This window comes from Elephas maximus, chromosome 6 (assembly GCF_024166365.1).
Source record: "Elephas maximus indicus isolate mEleMax1 chromosome 6, mEleMax1 primary haplotype, whole genome shotgun sequence".
Classification (NCBI taxonomy): domain Eukaryota; kingdom Metazoa; phylum Chordata; class Mammalia; order Proboscidea; family Elephantidae; genus Elephas; species Elephas maximus.
In genome coordinates this window covers 142,959,360-142,979,022 of record NC_064824.1, presented here as the reverse complement: position 1 = coordinate 142,979,022, position 19,663 = coordinate 142,959,360, and the positions used below count along the sequence as shown (strand labels likewise).

Here is a 19,663-nt window from a genome sequence, read left to right as displayed (position 1 = left end):
CCATGTGCAAGTCCTGGGTTCAATTCCTGGCCAGTGCACCTTAGGTACAGCCAACACCCATCTGGCAGCGGTGGCTTTAGATGCTGCTATGATGCTGAACGGGTTTCAGTGGCGCTTCCAGACTACGACAGACTAGGAAGAACGGCCTGGTGACCTACGTCTGAAAATCAGCCAATGAAAACCTTACGGATCAGAATGGTCTGATACACACCGATCATATGGACGGTGCGGGACTGGGCAGTGTTTTGTTCTGTTTTGCCCCCATCCTGGCCCGGTCCAGAATCCAGCACCAGCCTGTTCCAAGGCCTCAGCCCAGGTCAGAATGCCCAGGAGGCCCTGTGTTTGCTGTGGTCACATTTGTGTCCACTGGAACGGGATCATCTTTCAGAATCAGGGCTCCTGTTACCCTCAGGCCTCTCCGGGGCTGCTCACATCTGGTGCTGTACCCTCTGTGGCCCACACAGCTGGCCTGATGTTCCCTGGTGGGACAGGCCTTTCCCCAGGCCTCACCCTGTCCTGCACTAGTGGGGGCCACCAGGCTCAGGTGTTCTGCTTACCTGTCTCACAAGTAGGGCCCCCAAAGCTGGCTGGGCACTGGCAGCTGAAGCTGTTGACCCCATGTGTGCAGGTCCCGCCATTCTGGCATGGATGGGATGCACACTCATCCACATCTGAAAAACGGGATGCTGGAGCCTCAGAGGAGGGAACGGGCTTGGGGAGGCTCCCCCATGGAGAGGAGAAATCGGAGGCAGCGAGCCTGGTCCGGGGGTCCCCCTGAGGGTCCCGGCCTCGCCCTGGTGGTCTGCACAGACACGCTGACCATCACAGAGTCAGGCGCCTGTGGCTGACAGCCCGCGAGCTCCCACACCACCCACACCACGGGACCACGACTGTGACCACTGATTTCTCAGTGCCGCTGGCCCTGGCTACAGCGTTGCTCCCGAGCCAGCATGGCCAGACCCACCCGTGGTGGTCCCACGCTCACCCAGCTGGCAGTGCCGCCCTGTAAAGCCCGCCAGACAGGAGCAGGTGTACGAGGGGCTGCCTGTGACACAGTCGTCGATGCACTTGCCGCCATTGAGGCAGGGACGCAGGGTCAGGCACACAGAGGCTGCAGACACAGGGCCAGGTGTCACCACCCGAGGTCAGGAGAGGTGCTGCTCAGGCTCCCTCAGCCCACACGGATCCCAGGGACCCAGCTCTGTGACCAGGCACACAGTGTGGGCGGGCACGTCCGCGGCCCGTGGGCAGCCAGGCAGCCCTGCCAGCGGAGGTGGACTTGTGTTTGGATGTCCTGCAGCACCGACTTCCTGGAGCTTTGATTCTGGTCCCAGGAGGAAGGCTCCCCCACACCATGTCAACCCGCAGCCCTTCCTTATCCCTTTAATCCTTCAACTCCAAACAGATCCCAGAAAATGGGAAGACAGTTCCCACAGGGCCAGTAAGGCAGAGGGAGATGGAGCACGGCACTGTGGGACAGCCCCCACGATGTGCAGAGGGATCCTGGGGCCGACCTGGAAGCTGTGGGCGGGGTGTGTGTGGTGGAGTGGACTCAGACCCTCCTGGCATTAACAGTCTGATGTCAGCTCTGCCACTGATGCTCCAGAAACTCGAGCAAGCCCTAGCCTTCACCTCCTTGTGTGTAAGCGTCAGGGGCTGAAAAGCAGAGCTCTCGAGGTCTGGTCTTCTCTAAGCACACAGCCTGCCACCTAGGGAGGGCCCCCAGGGGCGCCCAAAGCCGCAGCAACCCCACCCCGTCCCTCTAGGACTGGCAGCCTGAAGAGTGGGGCCTTGGTGGCCTATCCCTGAAGAATCAAGGCCCCTGAGACAGGCGGCTAGTAACCACAGTTAGCGAGTATCAGCCCCCAGGAGGGCCCCAGGTGAGACCCGCGTGCCAGGGGCCCGCTATGGGGGCACGGACACCCCAAGGACCCCGAGGACAGCACATCCTCCTCCCTGGTGGATGTCCTTCCTGACTGCCCTCCCGTGGGGTGGGTGCATGGACGCCTGTCCTGGGGGGGTGCACACTACCACCTGCTCTTCCCTGCTGGTCTGGGTGGTCACCACCACTGCGTGGGTTCCACCTGGGGACCTGGTGTTCTGCAGGGTAGCAACTCCCAGTGACCTCGGTCCCCATCGTGGTGGGTGCATGGGGTAGGTCCTGGGCATGCACCTTATTGCAGCCCAGGCTATGCAGGATGTATGATCAGCTGCTCTTGGCTGAATAAATCATTTGATACCACCCCCTTTTATAGGCACTATTAGAGCCCTGGTGGCATGGTGGCTAAGAGCTCAGCTCCTAACCAAAAGGTTGGCAGTTCAAATCCGCCAGCCGCTCCTTGGAAACCCTATGGGGCAGTTCTACTCTATCCTATACGGTCGCTATGAGACAACCGACTGCACAGGGCACCTACGGACAACGTTTCAGAGAGTTTAGGGACCTGCCAAAGGCAGCACAGCAAGGAAAGCTGGAGCAGGAACCCACTGTCCCCTGCCGTGCCTGGGCTGTTCCAGCGGACCACTCTGGTGCCCTTGGGGATGGACCCTCCTCCTCACCTCCTGTCCTTGCCCAGCCCGAGGGGGTCTCCCTCCTGTGGGCGCCACGCAGGGGCTCGTCAAACAAGCCTCAGACAATAAGCAAAGACGGGAAACAGGGCGAAAGGGGCTGCCTCGGGGTGTCGTGCGGATTGGAGGGGACAGACGTGTCGCCCTTCCCCAGCCCACGACAGACACTGAGTCCCCCCGTGGCACCAAGGAGAGGCGACCACTGGCTCCTCCCCTGAGACCCTGGCTGACCCAAGCAAAGGGCTGAAATGCTCCAGGGCGGAGGTGGGGGACTGAGGCTCAGGGTCGATCTGGGACTTGCCCAGGTTCACACAATTGTCGTGGACCAGCAGCCGAGGTACATTCTGCCCGTGGGAGGCCCACCGGGCCTGGGGCTGCAGGGCAGCTGAGGCCTCCCTTCCGGCATCCCCCCTGCATCACGCCCCGCCCCCTGCACCCCTCGCCCCGCCCCCTGCTCCCCCAGCACCCCACCCCCTGCGCCCCCAGCACCCCGCCCCGCTCAGTGTACTACCCCGCCCCCACTTCCTCACCTCGCCCCCAGGTCCCCCTCCGCGCCCCCTCCCACTCCTCCACCCGCACCCCCGGAGGCCCGCGCCTGAGCCGCCGGTCCTCTTACTTGTATGGCCGCAGCCCCCCACGCGCACCTGGGCATCATCGATTCTGAACGCCCAGCGCCCGGGCACGCCCACGTTGGTGGTGGTCTCCACCTCGGCCACGTCCGCCGTGCGCGAGCCGGGAATGCTGAAGTAGCGCCGGCCGTCGCCCGCGTTGAAGCCAGCCTGGGGGGAGTCGGGGAGGCAGGGCCAGGCTGGGTCCGCGGCCCCCTGAAAGCTCCTGAGACCTACCGCCCGGAGTGGCCGAGGCCGAGGAGACCTTCCGAAACAGCTTTGTAGGGGGTCTCTGCAAATGTTCGGGGTGCCCTGCCCTCACCAGGCTGTCCCAGCCAGGTCCTGAACCCCCGCCGACCGTTCTTCCAGCCCAGGGCCCTGCGGGGCACGAAGAGCACCCAGCCCCCCACCCCCCCAGGGCCCTCAGGCACTCAGGCAGTGTTTGCTGAGCATCACCCAGACCTGCAGGGTGGGGCTGTTCAAAGCTGGAAGGGCCCTCCCCTGAGGCTTGCGCTATCTCCCGTTTCCTGCGATTCCTGCCGGAAGGGGCATCCAGGCCTGGCCATCAGTGCACAGGCCTGCCTCGAGAGGAAAAGGAACCCAGAGAGGCATCTGTCCTGTCCAGGGCGGGCTCACGCCAGCAGGGTCAGGATAAGGCCTTCTGGGTGAAGGATGTGCGCCGGGCAGTGCGGCCTCACTGTGCCCTGTGGTGTGGGGCAGGCCTGGCTGGGGTTGAGGGCCCCCTTACACTCTTCCTACACCATGCGCCAGTCCCCGTGACCTACCTGGGCGGCGATGCCCCCCAGGCCTGTGGCGTTGCCCCCACTGCTGGCGTGTGTGCCAGTGGTCCAGGTGATGGACTCATAGTTGAAGATGGTGAAGGAGAGTTTGCCGTCAGTGATGAGGACAACCTGGAACGTGTTGACCTGCCAAGGACAAGGCTGATGGCTCGGTGCCCCCTCATCGGGCTCCCAGGCCCACCCGTCCACCCCCCGGCACACTCTGCCACTGCCCACTGACCCCTCACTGATGCGTCAATGTCTCCACCAGCTCTAAGGTCACCCCAGAACAAGGACCTGGACAGCGTTGTCCTCTGCCGTAATCCCCAGTACTGCTACCCAGGCACCCCCACCCCCACCCCGTGACTGCTGCCTGGGGAGTGTGAGAAGTGCGCTGAGGGCTCTGGGAGCACAGACAAGGGACCAGACACGGCCCCTGCCCTCCAGGAGCTCCTCGGGGGAGCGGGTAGACAGCCCTCCCTCTGCCATCTCCATTTGTGTGAAAGGAACAAACTTGAAAACCACGCAAGAAGAAACAAGGAAAAGCAGTTTTCAAATAGTTAGGTTTTGCGGTTTTCATGGAATTCTCAAGTTCTATGAACTATTCCACGAAAACACTAACTCGTCTGTCAGCGGAGCTTTGTGTGTTGTTATGGTGCCGAACAGCTTCAGTGGAGCCTCCAGACTAAGACTGACTAGGAAGAAAGGCCTGGCAGTCTCCTTCTGAGATCCAGCCGGTGAGAACCCTGTGGGTCACAGCAGCCCAGCCTTCAGCTGATCATGGGGATGGCGCGGGACCGGGCAGTGTTTTGGTGCATTGTGGGTGGGGTCGTCATGAGTCAGGGGCTGACTTGATGGTAGCCAACAACAACCCAGTAATACAAGAAAAAATCTAACATCACTAGAAATCAAAGATGTATAATTTTTTTTTTCTATATAACTAGCAAGGAAATAAGACAGCACTTTTAGCTGGGGTGCAGGAAATGGCACTTGTGGGTATGGTGTGTGTGGGTATAATGTGTGCGTTTTGAAGGGAAACCAGGATTCTGCAGGCAACAACCCTCCCTCCCTCCCCTTCTAGAGGTCACAATGGTGAACAAAGCAATGAGAGTGCCTTGCAGTGGGGGCTAGCTGTCCATCCACAGAGTCCCAGGGAAAGAAATCTAGGGGCCGCTGACGCTGGGCCAGGCTGCAGTCGTTGGAAATGACAGAGAAGTCCTATGGCCGTGTTCTTATCTGTGTACAAGTGACCATGGGGAAACTGAGAGCCCTCATTTAGGGGGCAATGGTCACAGAGGTTGGGGTTGTGTGAAGTTGTGGGGGGAGTGGGGAGGGCTACAGCCAGGAAACCACACAGAGGTCGGGGTTGTGTGAAGTCTGCAGGGGGCGCTACAGAACAGCAGGGGGCACAGTGGGCTTCGGGAAAGTGTGGGGATCACGTGGTTGACCTGGTGGTGGTTTCAAGCACCGTGATTTTGTCATACACTTACACTGTATACACCTTTCTGTACATGTTATCTTTTTTAATAAAAAGAAATGCTCCAAAACACAAAAGAAAACAGTAAAGGATAAAATGAATTGGATATGAGGTGCCGAGGTGGGAACCTAAGTCCATGAAGCAGCCCATAAAAAAAAAAAAAAACACCCGTAAATTACATCCATGAGACCAAGCCTGGCTGGTCTCATGCCACACACACACACACACACACATGGGTGCGCACACACACACGAAGAGATCATGGAACAGCAGGGAATTGCTGAGGAATTGACAAGGAGGGACCCTCCGCCAGAGCCAGTGCCCTGACTTGGACTTCCAGCCTCCAGAAGCTGTGAGTGAGAAATTGCTCTTCTTTAAAGCTGCCCACTGGTGGTGCCTGTGCCATGGCAACACTCGGAGACGAAGACATCATTCCAAATGGAAATCCTCCCAGATACCTCACCCTGCACCCCGCCCCCCCACACACACACGTGAGCTATCTATTGGGGCACCTGGTGGTTCCAGGAGGGCTGGGGAGGCTCAGGCTCCATCCTCCTCTGCCTGGCGCTGTCACCTTGGGTGAATATTTCGAGTTTGGTTTTCTGCCCGACCACCTCAACAAGGCTGGGGGCCCCGGTGTGGGAAGACTGTAGAGCCCAGCTGGCCTCCCTCCCTCCCCAGAACAAACGCCTCAGACTCACCGGGGAAGAGGCACTGCCTCCGAAGAAGGTCACCCGGTACCAGGTGGCAATGAAAGCCCAGGTGGCAGAGAAGTCTGGGAGCTCGGGGAAGTAGCGCCTGACGTCTTCCGTTGCTCTGTGCAGCGTCACTGGGTCGGTGGCCTCCCGGTAGTACACGTCACCTGCACGCCGGTTGTCCACGTCTGCCCAGAAGGCTGCCACCACACAGCGGTCCTTGGCGATGGGGAAGGCCGCCGGGGTGAACTGGGAGACCTCCTTGAGGAAGGAGATAATCCCGTTGTTGTTCACCTGTCAGGCAGAAAGCCAGAGGTGGGGGTCAGCAGGGGACTGTGGGAAGGCAGGGGCCCAGTGGGTGTCCTTCGTGGTGAGCCAGCCTTGGACAGGGTATCCCCAGGATGGCCTGACAGTCTCCCGTCCCTGATATAAGGCTGCCTGGCCCTGCTCCATCCCCTGGCAGAGAGGCTGCATGCTCAGAGCACAGGCTGCCACCTGTCTTCTGTACCTGGACACCCTGCAGAGCATCCAGCCCTGGCCTGCCACTCGCTGGAGGCAGGTAAGGCACCCAGGCCTGCACAGCAGCCCCCTGTTCCTCAGCCCAGCCAGGGGCCTTTTCCCTAAGCCCTGAGAGGGCAGGGCAGAGCCCCAGCATATAAGCCAGCACTGGAAGGGTGAGCTGGAGACATACACAGGGAGGGGCGGGGGGAGGTGCATGCCAGTGTGAGCCAAGGTGGGATGAAAGGGTCCAGCAGAGCTTGAGGAGACTGGAGGGCCTGGCTGCCAGCTGGAGGAGCTTGTTCTCAGGCCTCAGGCAGTGGAGAGCCCTGGAAGGCTTCTGAGCAGAGACGAGCAGCATCTTTCGAGTCAGGCACACCTGTTCAGATTCTGATGCCTCACCTCACCATCCACCCAGTTGACCATTAGGCGAGTTACCCTCTGACCTTTCTGCGCTCTGGCTTTCTTACCTGTAGAATGGGGCTAATGCTAGCTCTGACCTCACAGGGCAGTGGGCAGGACCAAGTGAGTTAATAGTGACAATGCTAGGCTCTCTATGGTTATTATCAGCTACTGGGGAAGAATATGATCAGAACTGCACTTTTAGAAAAGACCCTGTGGACCTTCCCTTCGGGTGAGGACAGGCTATGTAATTCACACCAAGAAACAAGCCACATAAATTGTTGTTGTTGTTAGGTGCCGTTCAGTCAGTTCTGACTCATAGCGACCCTATGCACAACAGAATGAAACACTGTCCTGTCCTGAGCCATCCTTACAATTGTTGTTATGCTTGAGCTCATTGTTGCAGCCACTGTGTCAATCCACCTCGTTGAGGGCCTTCCTCTTTTCCGCTGACCCTGTACTCTGCCAAGCATGATGTCCTTCTCCAGGGACTGATCCCTCCTGACAACATGTCCAAAGTATGTAAGACGCAGTCAAGCCATCCTTGCCTCTAAGGAGCATTCTGGTTTTACTTCTTCCAAGACAGATTTGTTCATTCTTTTCACGGTCCATGGTGTATTCAATATTCTTTGCCAACACCACAATTCAAAGGCGTCAATTCTTCGGTCTTCCTTATTCACTGTCCAGCTTCCACGTGCATATGATGCGACTGAAAATACCATGGCTTGGGTCAGGTGCACCTTAGTCTTCAAGGTGACATCTTTGCTTTTCAACACTTTGAAGAGGTCCTTTGCAGCAGATTTACCGAATACAATACGTCTTTTGATTTCTTGACTGTTGCTTCCATGGCTGTTGATTGTGGATCCAAGTAAAATCAAATCCTTGACAACTTCAATCTTTTCTCCATTTATCATGTTGCTCATTGGTCCAGTTGTGAGGATTTTTGTTTTCTTTATGTTGAAGTGCAATCCATACTGAAGGCTGTGGTCTTTGATCTTCATCAGTAAGTGCTTCAAGTCCTCTTCACTTTCAGCAAGCAAGGTTGTGTCATCTGCATATCGCAGGTTGTTAATGAGTCTTCCTCCAATCCTGATGCCCTGTTCTTCTTCATATAGTCCAGCTTCTTGGATTATTTGCTCAGCATACAGATTGAATAGGTATGGTGAAAGGATACAACCCTAACGCACACCTTTGCTGGCCTTAAGCCACTCGGTTCCCCCTTGTTCTGTCCAAACAGCTGCCTCTTGATCTATGTACAGGTCCCTCATGAGCACAATTAAGTGTTCTGTAATTTCCATTCCTTGCAATGTTATCCATAGTTTGTTATGATCCACACAGTCGAATGCCTTTGCACAGTCAATAAAACACGGGTAAACATCCTTCTGGTATTCTCTGCTTTCAGCCAGGATCCATCTGACATCAGCGATGATATCCCTTCTTCCACATCCTCTTCTGAATCGGGTCTGAATTTCTGGCAGTTCCCTGTCGATATACTGCTGCAGCCATTTTTGAATGATCTTCAGCAAAATTTTGTTTGCATGTGATGTTACTGATATTGTTCTATAACTTCCACATTCGATTGGATCACCTTTCTTAGGAGTAGACATAAATATGGTTCTCTTCCAGTCAGTTGGCCAGGAAGCTGTCTTCCATATTTCTTGGCATAGACAAGTGAGCACCTCCAGCGCTGCATCTGTTTGTTGAAACATCTCAATTGATATTCCGTCAATTCCTGGAGCCTTGTTTTTCACCTGTGCCTTCAGAGCAGCTTGGACTTCTTCCTTCAGTACCATCGGTTTCTGATCATATGCCACCTCTTGAAATGGTTGCATGTCAACCAATTCTTTTTGGTATAATGACTCTGTGTATTCCTTCCATCCTCTTTTGATGCTTCCTGTGTCATTTAATATTTTCTCCATATAATCAGCAGTGCATTAAATTTAAAAGAATTAAATGTTCCAGCTAAAAGATACACTATGTGTCTTAGTCATCTAGTGCTGCTGTAACAGAAATACTACCAGTGGACGGCTTTAACAAACAGAAATTTATTCTCTCACAGTCCAGTAGGCTAGAAGTCTGAATTCAGGGCACTGGCTCCAGGGGAATGCTTTCGCTCTGTCAGCTCTGGGGGAAGGTCTCTGTCATCAGTCTTCCCATGGTCTGGGAGCAGCTCAGCACAGGAATCTCAGGTCCAAAGGACAAGCTCTGCTGCTGGCACTGCTTTCTTGGTGCTATGAGGTCCCCATGTCTCTCTGCTCAATTCCCTGTTTCATATCTCAAAAAGATACTGGCTTAAGACACTACCACATCTTGCAGACTTCATCAGTATAACTGCGGCTGATCCACCTTATTACATCATAGTGATAGGAGTTATAACACACAGGGAGGTCACATCAGAAGATAAAATGGTGGGTAATCATACAGCCATACAAGGGGATCACAATCTAACCAAGCGGACAGATATTTCTGGGGGACACAATTCAATTCATGACCCTGTCCAAATACTAACCAAAGGAAGCTTGGTATAGTTATGTTACTATCAAATAAAATAGACCATCAGGCAAAAAGTATTACTAGAAATAGAGGATCACTATTTAATGATAAAGGAAGATATAACAAGTTTGCATTTGTATATAACTAATAACAGGGCTTCAACATACATAAATGGAAAATTGACAAGAGAAAATAGGTCAATTCACAATCATGGTGGCACATTTGAACATACCTTCTCCAGTAAAAGACAGAGTATGCAGACAAGAATAATCTATTAGAATACAGAGGATTTGAACAACGCAATTAATAAATGACCTATAAATAAGACAAATAGAAGATTAAAAAATAACCATATGTTGGAACATAAAGCAAGTGTCAATAAATTTCAAGTGATTGCAAAATATACAACGTTTGTTCCTGGCCACAGTGCAATTAGAAATCACGAAAAAGATAGAGACATATATAGAACACTCCACCCAACAACAGCGTAATAGACATGCTTCTCCAGTGCATATAAAATATTCTCAAGATTGACTATATGTTAGGCCACAAAACAAGTCTGAATACATTTAAAAAGATTGAAATCAGCCCAAGAGACAGAAAGGGCCACATGAACCAGAGACTACATCAGCCTGAGGCCAGAAGAACTAGATGGTGCCCGGCTACAACCGGTGGCTGCCCTGACAGGGAACACAACAGAGAACCCCTGAGGGAGCAGGAGAGCAATGGGATGCAGACCCCAAATTCTCATAAAAAGACCAGACTTAATGGTCTGACTGAGACTAGAAGGACCCCGGTGTTCATGGCCCCCAGACCTTCTGTTGGCCCAGAACAGGAACCATTCCCAAAGCCAACTCTTCAGACAGGGATTGGACTGGACAATGGATTGGAGAGGGATGCTGATGAGGAGTGAGCTTCTTGGATCAGGCGGACACTTGAGACTATGTTGGCGTCTCCTGCCTGGAGGGGAGATGAGAGGGTGGAGGGGGTTAGAAGCTGGTGAAATAGACATGAAAAGAGAGAGTGGAGGGAGGGAATGGGCTGTCTCATTAGGGGGAAAGCAATTGGGAGTATATAGCAAAGTGTATATAAGTTTTTGTGTGAGAGACTGACTTGATTTGTAAACTTTCATTTAAAGCACAATAAAAATTAAAAAAAAAATCTATGACGAGCGCTCAGTCAACAGACTAGTACAACTCATCAGTTTCTTCATTGAAAAACTAGTCATGTCTGCCTTTTTGATGTAAGCATGGAATAGCTGGTGCATCTGTCATGTGCCCAGGTCACACAGCCTAACAGTAGAATAGTGGTATTAGCCACATGGAGGTTCCTGACATCTGGTCACCATGCCACTGCCCTTCATTGAAAGGCACCCAGCAATGGCCAACACACCACTGCAGCACAGAAAAAGTAGAAGTGTGAGCGTTCTGCTGCTCTCCCTCTCCTCAGCAAGGGTGAGAAAATAAATTGTCCAGATCCAGCCTGCTTTCCTGGGCTGTAGCCAAAGATAAAGGGAAACGAGAAAGATGCACCATTCAGAACACAGGTGCAGTGCCTGGAACTAATGGCGATCTGACAGACCAGCGTGCTCTCCCGGGTGTTCACCAGCTTTGATCTCCTATGTGCTCCCTTGGCTACGGAATCAGTATGTGGGTGATGCTGAGTCACGGTGACACAGCATCTCGCTGCAGACGTTACCACACATGGTGTTACAGGGTCGCACTCCCTCCCTACTCTGTGGCCATGTGGCTCGTTACCTGTTCAAGGTGAAGCATTGCTGCTTTAGTGTCTGGGTGTGTTTGATGACCTCAGAGACAACCTCACGATACACCCATGTAATACTAAACTCACAATCAAATAGCATTAAGTATCATGAATGTAAAGAAAAACTTACACAGAAAAAGCATAAGAACATATAACGTATGTGATGATGTTTAAATAGTACCTGGATTGTATTGTGTACAATGAAATATGCTTCCTGAAGCAGGAAAGCCCTTCTATTAACAACCAAAAAAACAAAAAAGATTGAAATCATACAAAGTATCTTCTCTGATCACAGTGGAATGCTATTACAAAGCAGTAACAGAAGGAAAACAGGAAAATGAACAAATGTGTGGGAATTAAACAACTAACGGGTCAAAGAAGAAGTCAAAAGGGAGATTAGGAAACACTTTTAAATGAATGAAAACAAAAATAGAACATACCAAAACTAATGAGACACAGCAAAAGCAGTACTCAGAAGAAAATTTATAGCTGTAAATGCTTACATTATAAAAGAAGTAAACCAATAAACAAACTTTTTACCTGAAGTGACTAGAAAAAGAAGAGCAAACTGAATTCACAGCAAGCAGAAACAAGGAAATAATAAAGATTAAAGCAGAGATAATCGTAATAGAGAATAGAAAAACAATAGAGAGCATCAACAAAATTAACAGCTGGTTATTTGAAAAGATCAACACAACAGACAAACCTTCAGTTAGACTGACCAAGAAAAAAGAAAGAAGATTCAAATTACTAAAATCAGAATCAAGAGTGGGGACATTACTATGATCTTAAAAAAACAAACAAAAAGGACTGTAAGAAAATACTGTGAACAATTGAATGCCAACATATTAAAAAATTAGATAACCTAAATGAAAGGGAAAGAAGCAGCCCTGGAGGTGCGACAGTGAAGTGCTCAGCTGCTAACTGAACGGTTGTTTGGTTTCAAACCCACCATCAGCTCCACAGGACAAAGACCCAGCAATCTGCTTCCCTAAAGATTACAGCCTAGAAAATCCAATGGGGCAGTTCTACTCTGTCACATGGGGTCACTACGAATCAAAATCAACTCAACAATATTGAACAACAACAATAAGATAAAAGGGGAATTCCTAGAAATACACAAACTACCAACACTAACACTAAAAGAAATAGAAAATCTGAATAGACGTGTCAGAAGTAGAGATTAAACCCGTAATTGAAAAACTTCCAACAAAGAAAAGCGCAGGACCAGATGGCTTCACTAGGGAATTCTTACAAATATTTAAAGAAGAATTAGCATTAATCTTCCTCAGATGATTCCAAAAAATAGAAGAGGAGGGAACACTTCCTAACTCATTCTATGAGGTGAGCATTCATCACCCTGACACCAAAGCCAGGCAAAGACGTCACAAGAGAAGAAAACTACAAAGTAATATCTGTTATGAATATATGCAAAAATCCTCAACCAAATATTAGCAAACCAAGTCTGACAGTATATAAAAGGATTGTACACCATAACAAAGGGGGATTCACCCCAGCAATGCAAGGGTAGTTCTACATATGAAAATCAGTAAGTGCAATACACATTAATAGAACGTAGGGGAAAAAACCTTGTATGATGGTCACAATTGGTGCAGAAAAAGCACATCCTTTCATGATGAAAACACATAACAAATTAGGATAGAAGGAGGTTTCATCGACCTGATAAAGTCATCTATGAAAAATCCACAGCTAGCATCGTACTCAATGGAGAAAGACTGAAAACTTTCCTTCTAGAATCAGGAACAGGGCCAGGATATCTACTTTCACCACTGGGAGCTCTAGCCAGAGAAATTCAGCAAGAAAGATGAAAGAAAAGGCATCCACACTGGAAAGGAAGAAGGAAAACTCTCTCCATTCACTGATGACATGATCGTATAGAAAGTCCCCAGGAACACACATGCACGCATGCGCGCGCACACACACACACACAGAGCAAACAAATGAGTTCAGCAATATTGCAGGATACAAGGTCAACACAAAAACGTTAGTTGTATTTCTATACATTAGCAATGAACAACCTGAAAATGAAATGAAGAAACCATTCATTGACATAGCATCAAAAAGAATACTTAGGAATAAATAACCAAGTAGGCGCAAGACTTGCACATTGAAAATTCCTAACATTGTTGAAGGAAATTAGAGAAGGCCTAAATAAATGGAAGGGAATCCCATTTTCATGGACTGGAAGACTTACGATTGTTAAAATGCCAACGTGCCCCAAATTGATCTACACATTCAATACAATCCCATACCAAAATCCCAATGGCCTTTTTTTTTCCTTCAAAAATAGAGAAGCTGATTCTAAAATTTATATGTAATTGCAAAGAGCCCAAAATAGCCAAAAAACAATCTTGGTGGGGGGGAGTGGAAAGCTCACACTACCTGATTTCAAAACTTATTACACGTTATGTGTCGCTGCGATGCTGGAAGCTATGCGACCGGTTTTCAGATACCAGCAGGGTCACTCGTGGAGGACAGGTTTCGGCTAAGCTTCCAGACTAAGACAGACTAGGAAGAAGGATCCGGCAGTCTACTTCTGAAAAGCATCAGCCAGTGAAAACCTTATGAATAGCAGCGGAACATTGTCTGATACAGTGCTGGAAGATGAGCCCCCCAGGTTGGAAGGCACTCGAAAGATGACTGGGGAAGAGCTGCCTCCTCAAAGTAGAGTCAACCTTAATGATGTGGATGGAGTAAAGCTTTTGGGACCTTCATTTGCTGATGTGGCATGACTCAAAATGAGAAGAAACAGCTGCAAACATCCATTAATAATCGGAACCTAGAATGTATGAAGTATGAATCTAGGAAACACAGATGTTTACCTGTGTTTTATTGATTATGCAAATGCATTTGACTGTGTGGATCATAACAAACTGGATAACACTGCAAAGAATGGGAATTCCAGAACACTTAATTGTGCTCATGAGGAACCTTTACATAGATCAAGAGGCAGTTGTTCGGATAGAACAAGGGAATACTGATTGGTTTAAAGTCAGGAAAGGTGTGCGTCAGGGTTGTAGTCTTTCACCATACCTATTTAATCTGTATGCTGAACAAATAATACGAGAAGCTGGACTATATGAAGAAGAACAGGGCATCAAGATTGGAGGAAGACTCATTAACAACCTGCGTTATGCAGATGACACAACCTTGCTTGCTGAAAGTGAAGAGGACTTGAAGCACTTAAACTAATGAAGATCAAAGACCACAGCCTTCAGTATGGATTACACCTCAACATAAAGAAAACAAAAATCCTCACAACTGGACCGACGAGCAACATCATGATAAATGGTGAAAAGATTGAAGTTGTCAAGGATTTGATTTTACTTGGATCCACCATCAACAGTCATGGAAGCAGCAGTCAAGAAATCAAAAGATGCCTTGCATTGGGCAAATCTGCTGCAAAGGACCTTTTCAAAGTGTTGAAGAGCAAAGATGTCACCCTGAAGACTAAGGTGCGCCTGACCGAAGCCATGGTATTTTCAATCACATCATATGCATGTGAAAGCTGGACAATGAATAAGGAAGACCAAAGAATAGTTGACACCTTTGAATTGTAGTGTTGGTGAAGAATATTGAATATACCATGGACTGCCAAAAGAACAAACAAATCTGTCTTAGAAGAAGTACAACCAGAATGCTCCTTAGAAGCAAGGATGGCGAGACTGCGTCTTACATACTTTGGACATGTTGTCAGGAGGGATCAGTCCCTGGAGAAGGATATCATGCTTGGCAGAGTACAGGGGTCAGCAGAAAAGAGGAAGACCCTCAATGAGGTGGATTGACACAGTGGCTGCAACAACGAGCTCAAGCATAACAACGATTGTAAGGATGGCGCAGGACCGGGCAGTGTTTCGTTCTGTTGTGCATAGGGTTGCTATGAGTTGGAACCGACTCAACGGCATCTAACAACAACAACAACATTACAAATTATAGTGATTAAGACGGTGGGGTACTGGCATACGGACAGACATAAAGACCAAAAGAATTGAGAGTACAGAAATAAACCATATTTCTATGACCAATCTATGACAGACAAGGGAGCCGGGTCTGTTCAATACGGAAACAACACTCTCTTCAAAAATGGTGCAGGGACAAATAGATCTCCACATGCAAAAGAAGGAATTTGGACCCCTACCTAACACCATATACGAAAATTAATTAAAAATGGAACAAAGACCTAATGTATGAGCTAAAACCATAAAACGCTTAGAAGAAAACATAGGGGTGAATCTTTATAATCTTAAATTCGACAATGATTTCTTAGATATGATGCCAGAAGTACAAGAAACAAACAAAAAACACTGACAAATTGTACTTCATTAAAATAAAAACTCCTGTGCATCAAAAGACACTATTGAGAGAGTAAAAAGACAACCCACAGAAAGGGAGAAAATAATTGCTTATCATATATCTGATAAGGGTTTAATATCCAGAATATATAAAGAACTCTTACAACTCAACAACAAAATAGACGAACAACCCAATTAAAAAGTGGACAAAGAATAGACATTTCTCTAAAGAAGATATACAAAGCCAACAAGAATATGATGCTCAACATCATTAGTCGTTGTTGTTAGGTGCCACTGACTTGGTTCTGACTCACAGCAACCCTAAATACAAGAGAACGAAACAGCGCCTGGTCCTGCACCTTCCTCACAATCATTGCTATGTTTGAGCCCACTGTTGCAGCCACTGTGTCAGTCCATCTCATTGAGGGTCTTCCTCTTTTTCACTGACCCTCTACTTTACCAAAAATGATGTCCTTCTGCAGGGACTGGACCCTCCTGAAAACATGCCCAAAGTAGGTGAGACAAAACCTCACCATCCTTGTTTCTAAGAATTCTGGCTATACTTCTTCCAAGACAGATTTGTTTGTTCTTCTGGCAGTCCATGGTATATTCGACATTCTTTGCCAACACCATAATTCAAAGGCATCAGTTCTTCTTCAGTCTTTCTTATTTATTGTCTAGCTTTTGCATGCATATGAGGCAATTGAAAAGACCATGGCTTGGGGTCAGGTGCACCTTAGTCCTTAAAGTGGCATCTTTGTTTTTTTAAACTCTTTAAAGAGGTCTTTTGCAGCAGATTTGCGTAATGCAATATGCCTTTTAATTTCTTGACGGCTGCTTCCATGGGTGTTGAATGTGGATCCAAGTAAAATGAAATCCTTGACAACTTCAAAATTTCCTCTGTTTATCATGACATTGTTTATTGGTCCAGTTGTGAGGATTTTTGTTTTAGGTTGAGGTGTAATCCACATTGAAGGCTGTATTCTTTGATCTTCATCAATAAATGCGTCCAGTTCTCTTCACTGTCAGCAAGCAAGGTTGTGTCATCTGCATAATGCAGATTGTTAATGAGTCTTCCTCCAATCTTGATGCCCTGCTCTTCTTCATAAAGTCCAGGTCCTCAGATTATTTGCTTAGCATACAGACTGAATAAGTATGGTGAAAGGATACAACTCTGACACACACCTTTCCTGATTTTAAACCATGTAGTATTCCCTCGTATGCATGTGAAAGCTGGACAGTGAATAAGGAAGACCAAAGAGGAATTGACTCCTTTGAATTGTGGTGTTGGCGAAGGATATTGAATATACCATGGACTACCAGAAGAACAAACAAATCTGTCTTGGAAGAAGTACAACCAGGATGCTCCTTAGAAGCAAAGATGGCAAGACTATGTCTCACATACTTTGGACATGTTATCAGGAGGGATCAGTCCCTGGAGAAGGACATCATGCTTGGTAAAGCAGAGGGCCAGTGAAAAAGAGGAATACTCTCAACAAGATAGACTGACTGACACAGTGGCTGCAACAATGGGCTCAAGCATAACAATTGTGAGGATAGCGCAGGAATGGGCAGCGTTTTGTACTGTTGTACATAGGTTCACTATGAGTTGGAAGCAACTAGACAGCACCTAATGACAACACAGAGTCAAGTGCCTTTGCATAGTCAATAAAACATGGGTAAACATCTTTCTGGTAGTCTCTGCTTTCAGCCAAGATCCGTCTGACATCAGCAATGATATCCCTTATTCCAAGTCCTCTTCTGAAAATATGCCTTGAATTTCTGGCAGTTCCTTTTTGACATACTGCTGCAACCACTGTTGAATGATCTTCAGCAAAATTTTACTTGTGTGTGATATTAATGATATTGTTTGAAAATTTCTGCATTCCGTTTCTTTGGAATGGACACAAATATGGATTTCTTTCATTTGGTTGACCAGGTAAGCTGTCTTCCAAATTTCTTGACATAGATGAGTGAGCACTTCCAGCATTGCATCTGTTTGTTGAAATATCTCACGTGGTATTCTGTCAATTCTCAAAGTCTTGTTTTTTGCCAGTGCCTTCAGTGCAGCTTGGACTTCTTCCTACAGTACTATTGGTTCTTGATCATATGCTACCTCCTGAAATGGCTGAACACTGACAGATTCTTTTTGGTACAGTGACTTTGTGTATTCCTTCCATCTTCTTTTGATGCTTCCTGCATCTTTAACATTTTCCCTGTAGAATCCTTCCATATTGCAAGGTGAGGCTTGAATTTTTTCTTCAGTTTTTTCAGCTTGAGAAATGAAGACCGTGTTCTTCCCTTTTGGTTTGCTAACTCCAGGTCTTTGCACATGTCATTATAATACTTTACTTTTTCTTCTTGAGCTGCCCTTAGTCTTCTGTTCAGCTCTTTTATTTCATCATTTCTTCCATTTGCTTTAGCTATTTAACATTCAAGAGCAGGTTTCAGAGTCTCTTCTGACATCCATTTTGGTCTTTCTTTCCTGTCTTTTTAAAGACCTTTTGCTTTCTTCATGTATGATCTCCTTGATGTCATTCCACAACTCGTCTGGTCTTCAGTCATTAGTGTTCAATGCACCGAATCTATTATTGAGATGGTTTCTAAATTCAGGTGGGATACACTCAAGGTTGTACTTTGGCTCTTGTGGACTTGTTCTAATTTTCTTCAGTTTCAACTGGAACTTGCATATGAACAGTTGATGGTCTGATCCACAGTTGGCCCCTGGCCTTGTTCTGACTGATAATATTGAGCTTCTCCATCGTCTCTTTTCACAGATGTAGTAGATTTGATTCCTGTATATTCCATCTGGCGAGGTCCATGTGTACAATAACTGTTTATGTTGCTGAAAAGGTATTTGCAATGAAGTCATTGGCCTTGCAAAATTCTATCATGCAATGTCCAGCATCATTTCAATCACCAGGGCTATATTTTCAACTCTTCCTTGTTTGCAACTTTCGCATTCCAATCACCAGTAATTATCTTGATTGCATGTTCGATCAATTTCAGACTGCAGCAGCTGATAAAAATCTTCAATTTCTTCATCTTTGGCCTTTGTGGTTGGTGCGTAAATCTGAATAATAGTCGTATTAACTGGTCTTCCTTGTAGGTGTATGGATATTATCCTATTACTGACAGCATTGTACTTCAAGATGGATCTTGAAATGTTCTTTTTGACAATGAACGCAATGCCATTCCTCTTCAATTTGTCATTCCTGGCATGGTACACCATATGATTGTCTGATTTAAAATGGCCAATACCAGTCAATTTCAGCTCATTAATGTCTAGGATATCAATGTTTATGTGTTCCATTTCATTTTTGATGATTTCTAATTTTCCTAGATTCATACTTTGTACATTCCACATTCCAATTATTAACGAAGTTTGCAGCCTTTTCTTCTCATTTTAAGTCGTCCCACATCAGCGAATGAACACCTCAAAAGCTTGACACCATCCATGTCATTAAGGTCTACTCTACTTTGAGGAGGCCGCTCTTCCCCAGTCATATTTCGAGTGCCTTCCAACCTGAGAAGTTCATTCTTCCAGCACTGTATCAGTGTTCCGCTGGTGTTCATAAGGTTTTCACTGGCTAATTTTTTTCAGAAGTAGACTGCCAGGTCCTTCTTCCTAGTCTGTCTTAGTCTGGAAGCTCAGCTGAAACCAGTCAACCATGGGTGACCCTAGTGGTATATGAAATACTGGCGGCATAGCCTCCAGCAGCACAACGACATGCAAGCCCCACGGTGGGACAAACTGACAGACGCGTGGGGATCATAAAGGATAGTAAGAGGATCTTATAAACACCTTTACACTAATGATGCATTTGAAATTTTAGATTACCTGAAGAATTTTCTAAAACAATGCAAGTTACTGAAATTGGCTTAGGAAGAAATAAAGGCAGAAGGGATGTTAGCAGGACAGAGCCAAGGCCTTCTGGATTGGTAAAGACAGGGACCTGTGCAGGCTGGGTTAGGGGTAATGAGAAGACTCCCCAGGACCCTAGTGGGAATGCTTCCCCACAGGGAGGGTGGGGGTGTGGGGAGCCATTCGAGGTCTGCCTGGTTGAGC

At 47.8% G+C, this 19,663-nt stretch overlaps 1 protein-coding gene across 1 annotated transcript in view; it reads right to left on the bottom strand.

Annotated features, from left to right (window-relative positions):
* The window catches only part of SNED1 (sushi, nidogen and EGF like domains 1), a 79,140-nt gene that overhangs the window by 35,990 nt on the left and 23,487 nt on the right, over window positions 1–19,663 (bottom strand). Inside the window, exons 2-6 of the mRNA XM_049888705.1 lie at window positions 6,131–6,418; window positions 3,959–4,099; window positions 3,182–3,344; window positions 986–1,111; window positions 558–671 (exon numbers count right to left, since the gene is read on the bottom strand). Of these exons, the coding sequence (XP_049744662.1) occupies window positions 558–671; window positions 986–1,111; window positions 3,182–3,344; window positions 3,959–4,099; window positions 6,131–6,418 (832 nt within the window). The remainder of the gene's footprint in view (window positions 1–557; window positions 672–985; window positions 1,112–3,181; window positions 3,345–3,958; window positions 4,100–6,130; window positions 6,419–19,663) is intronic.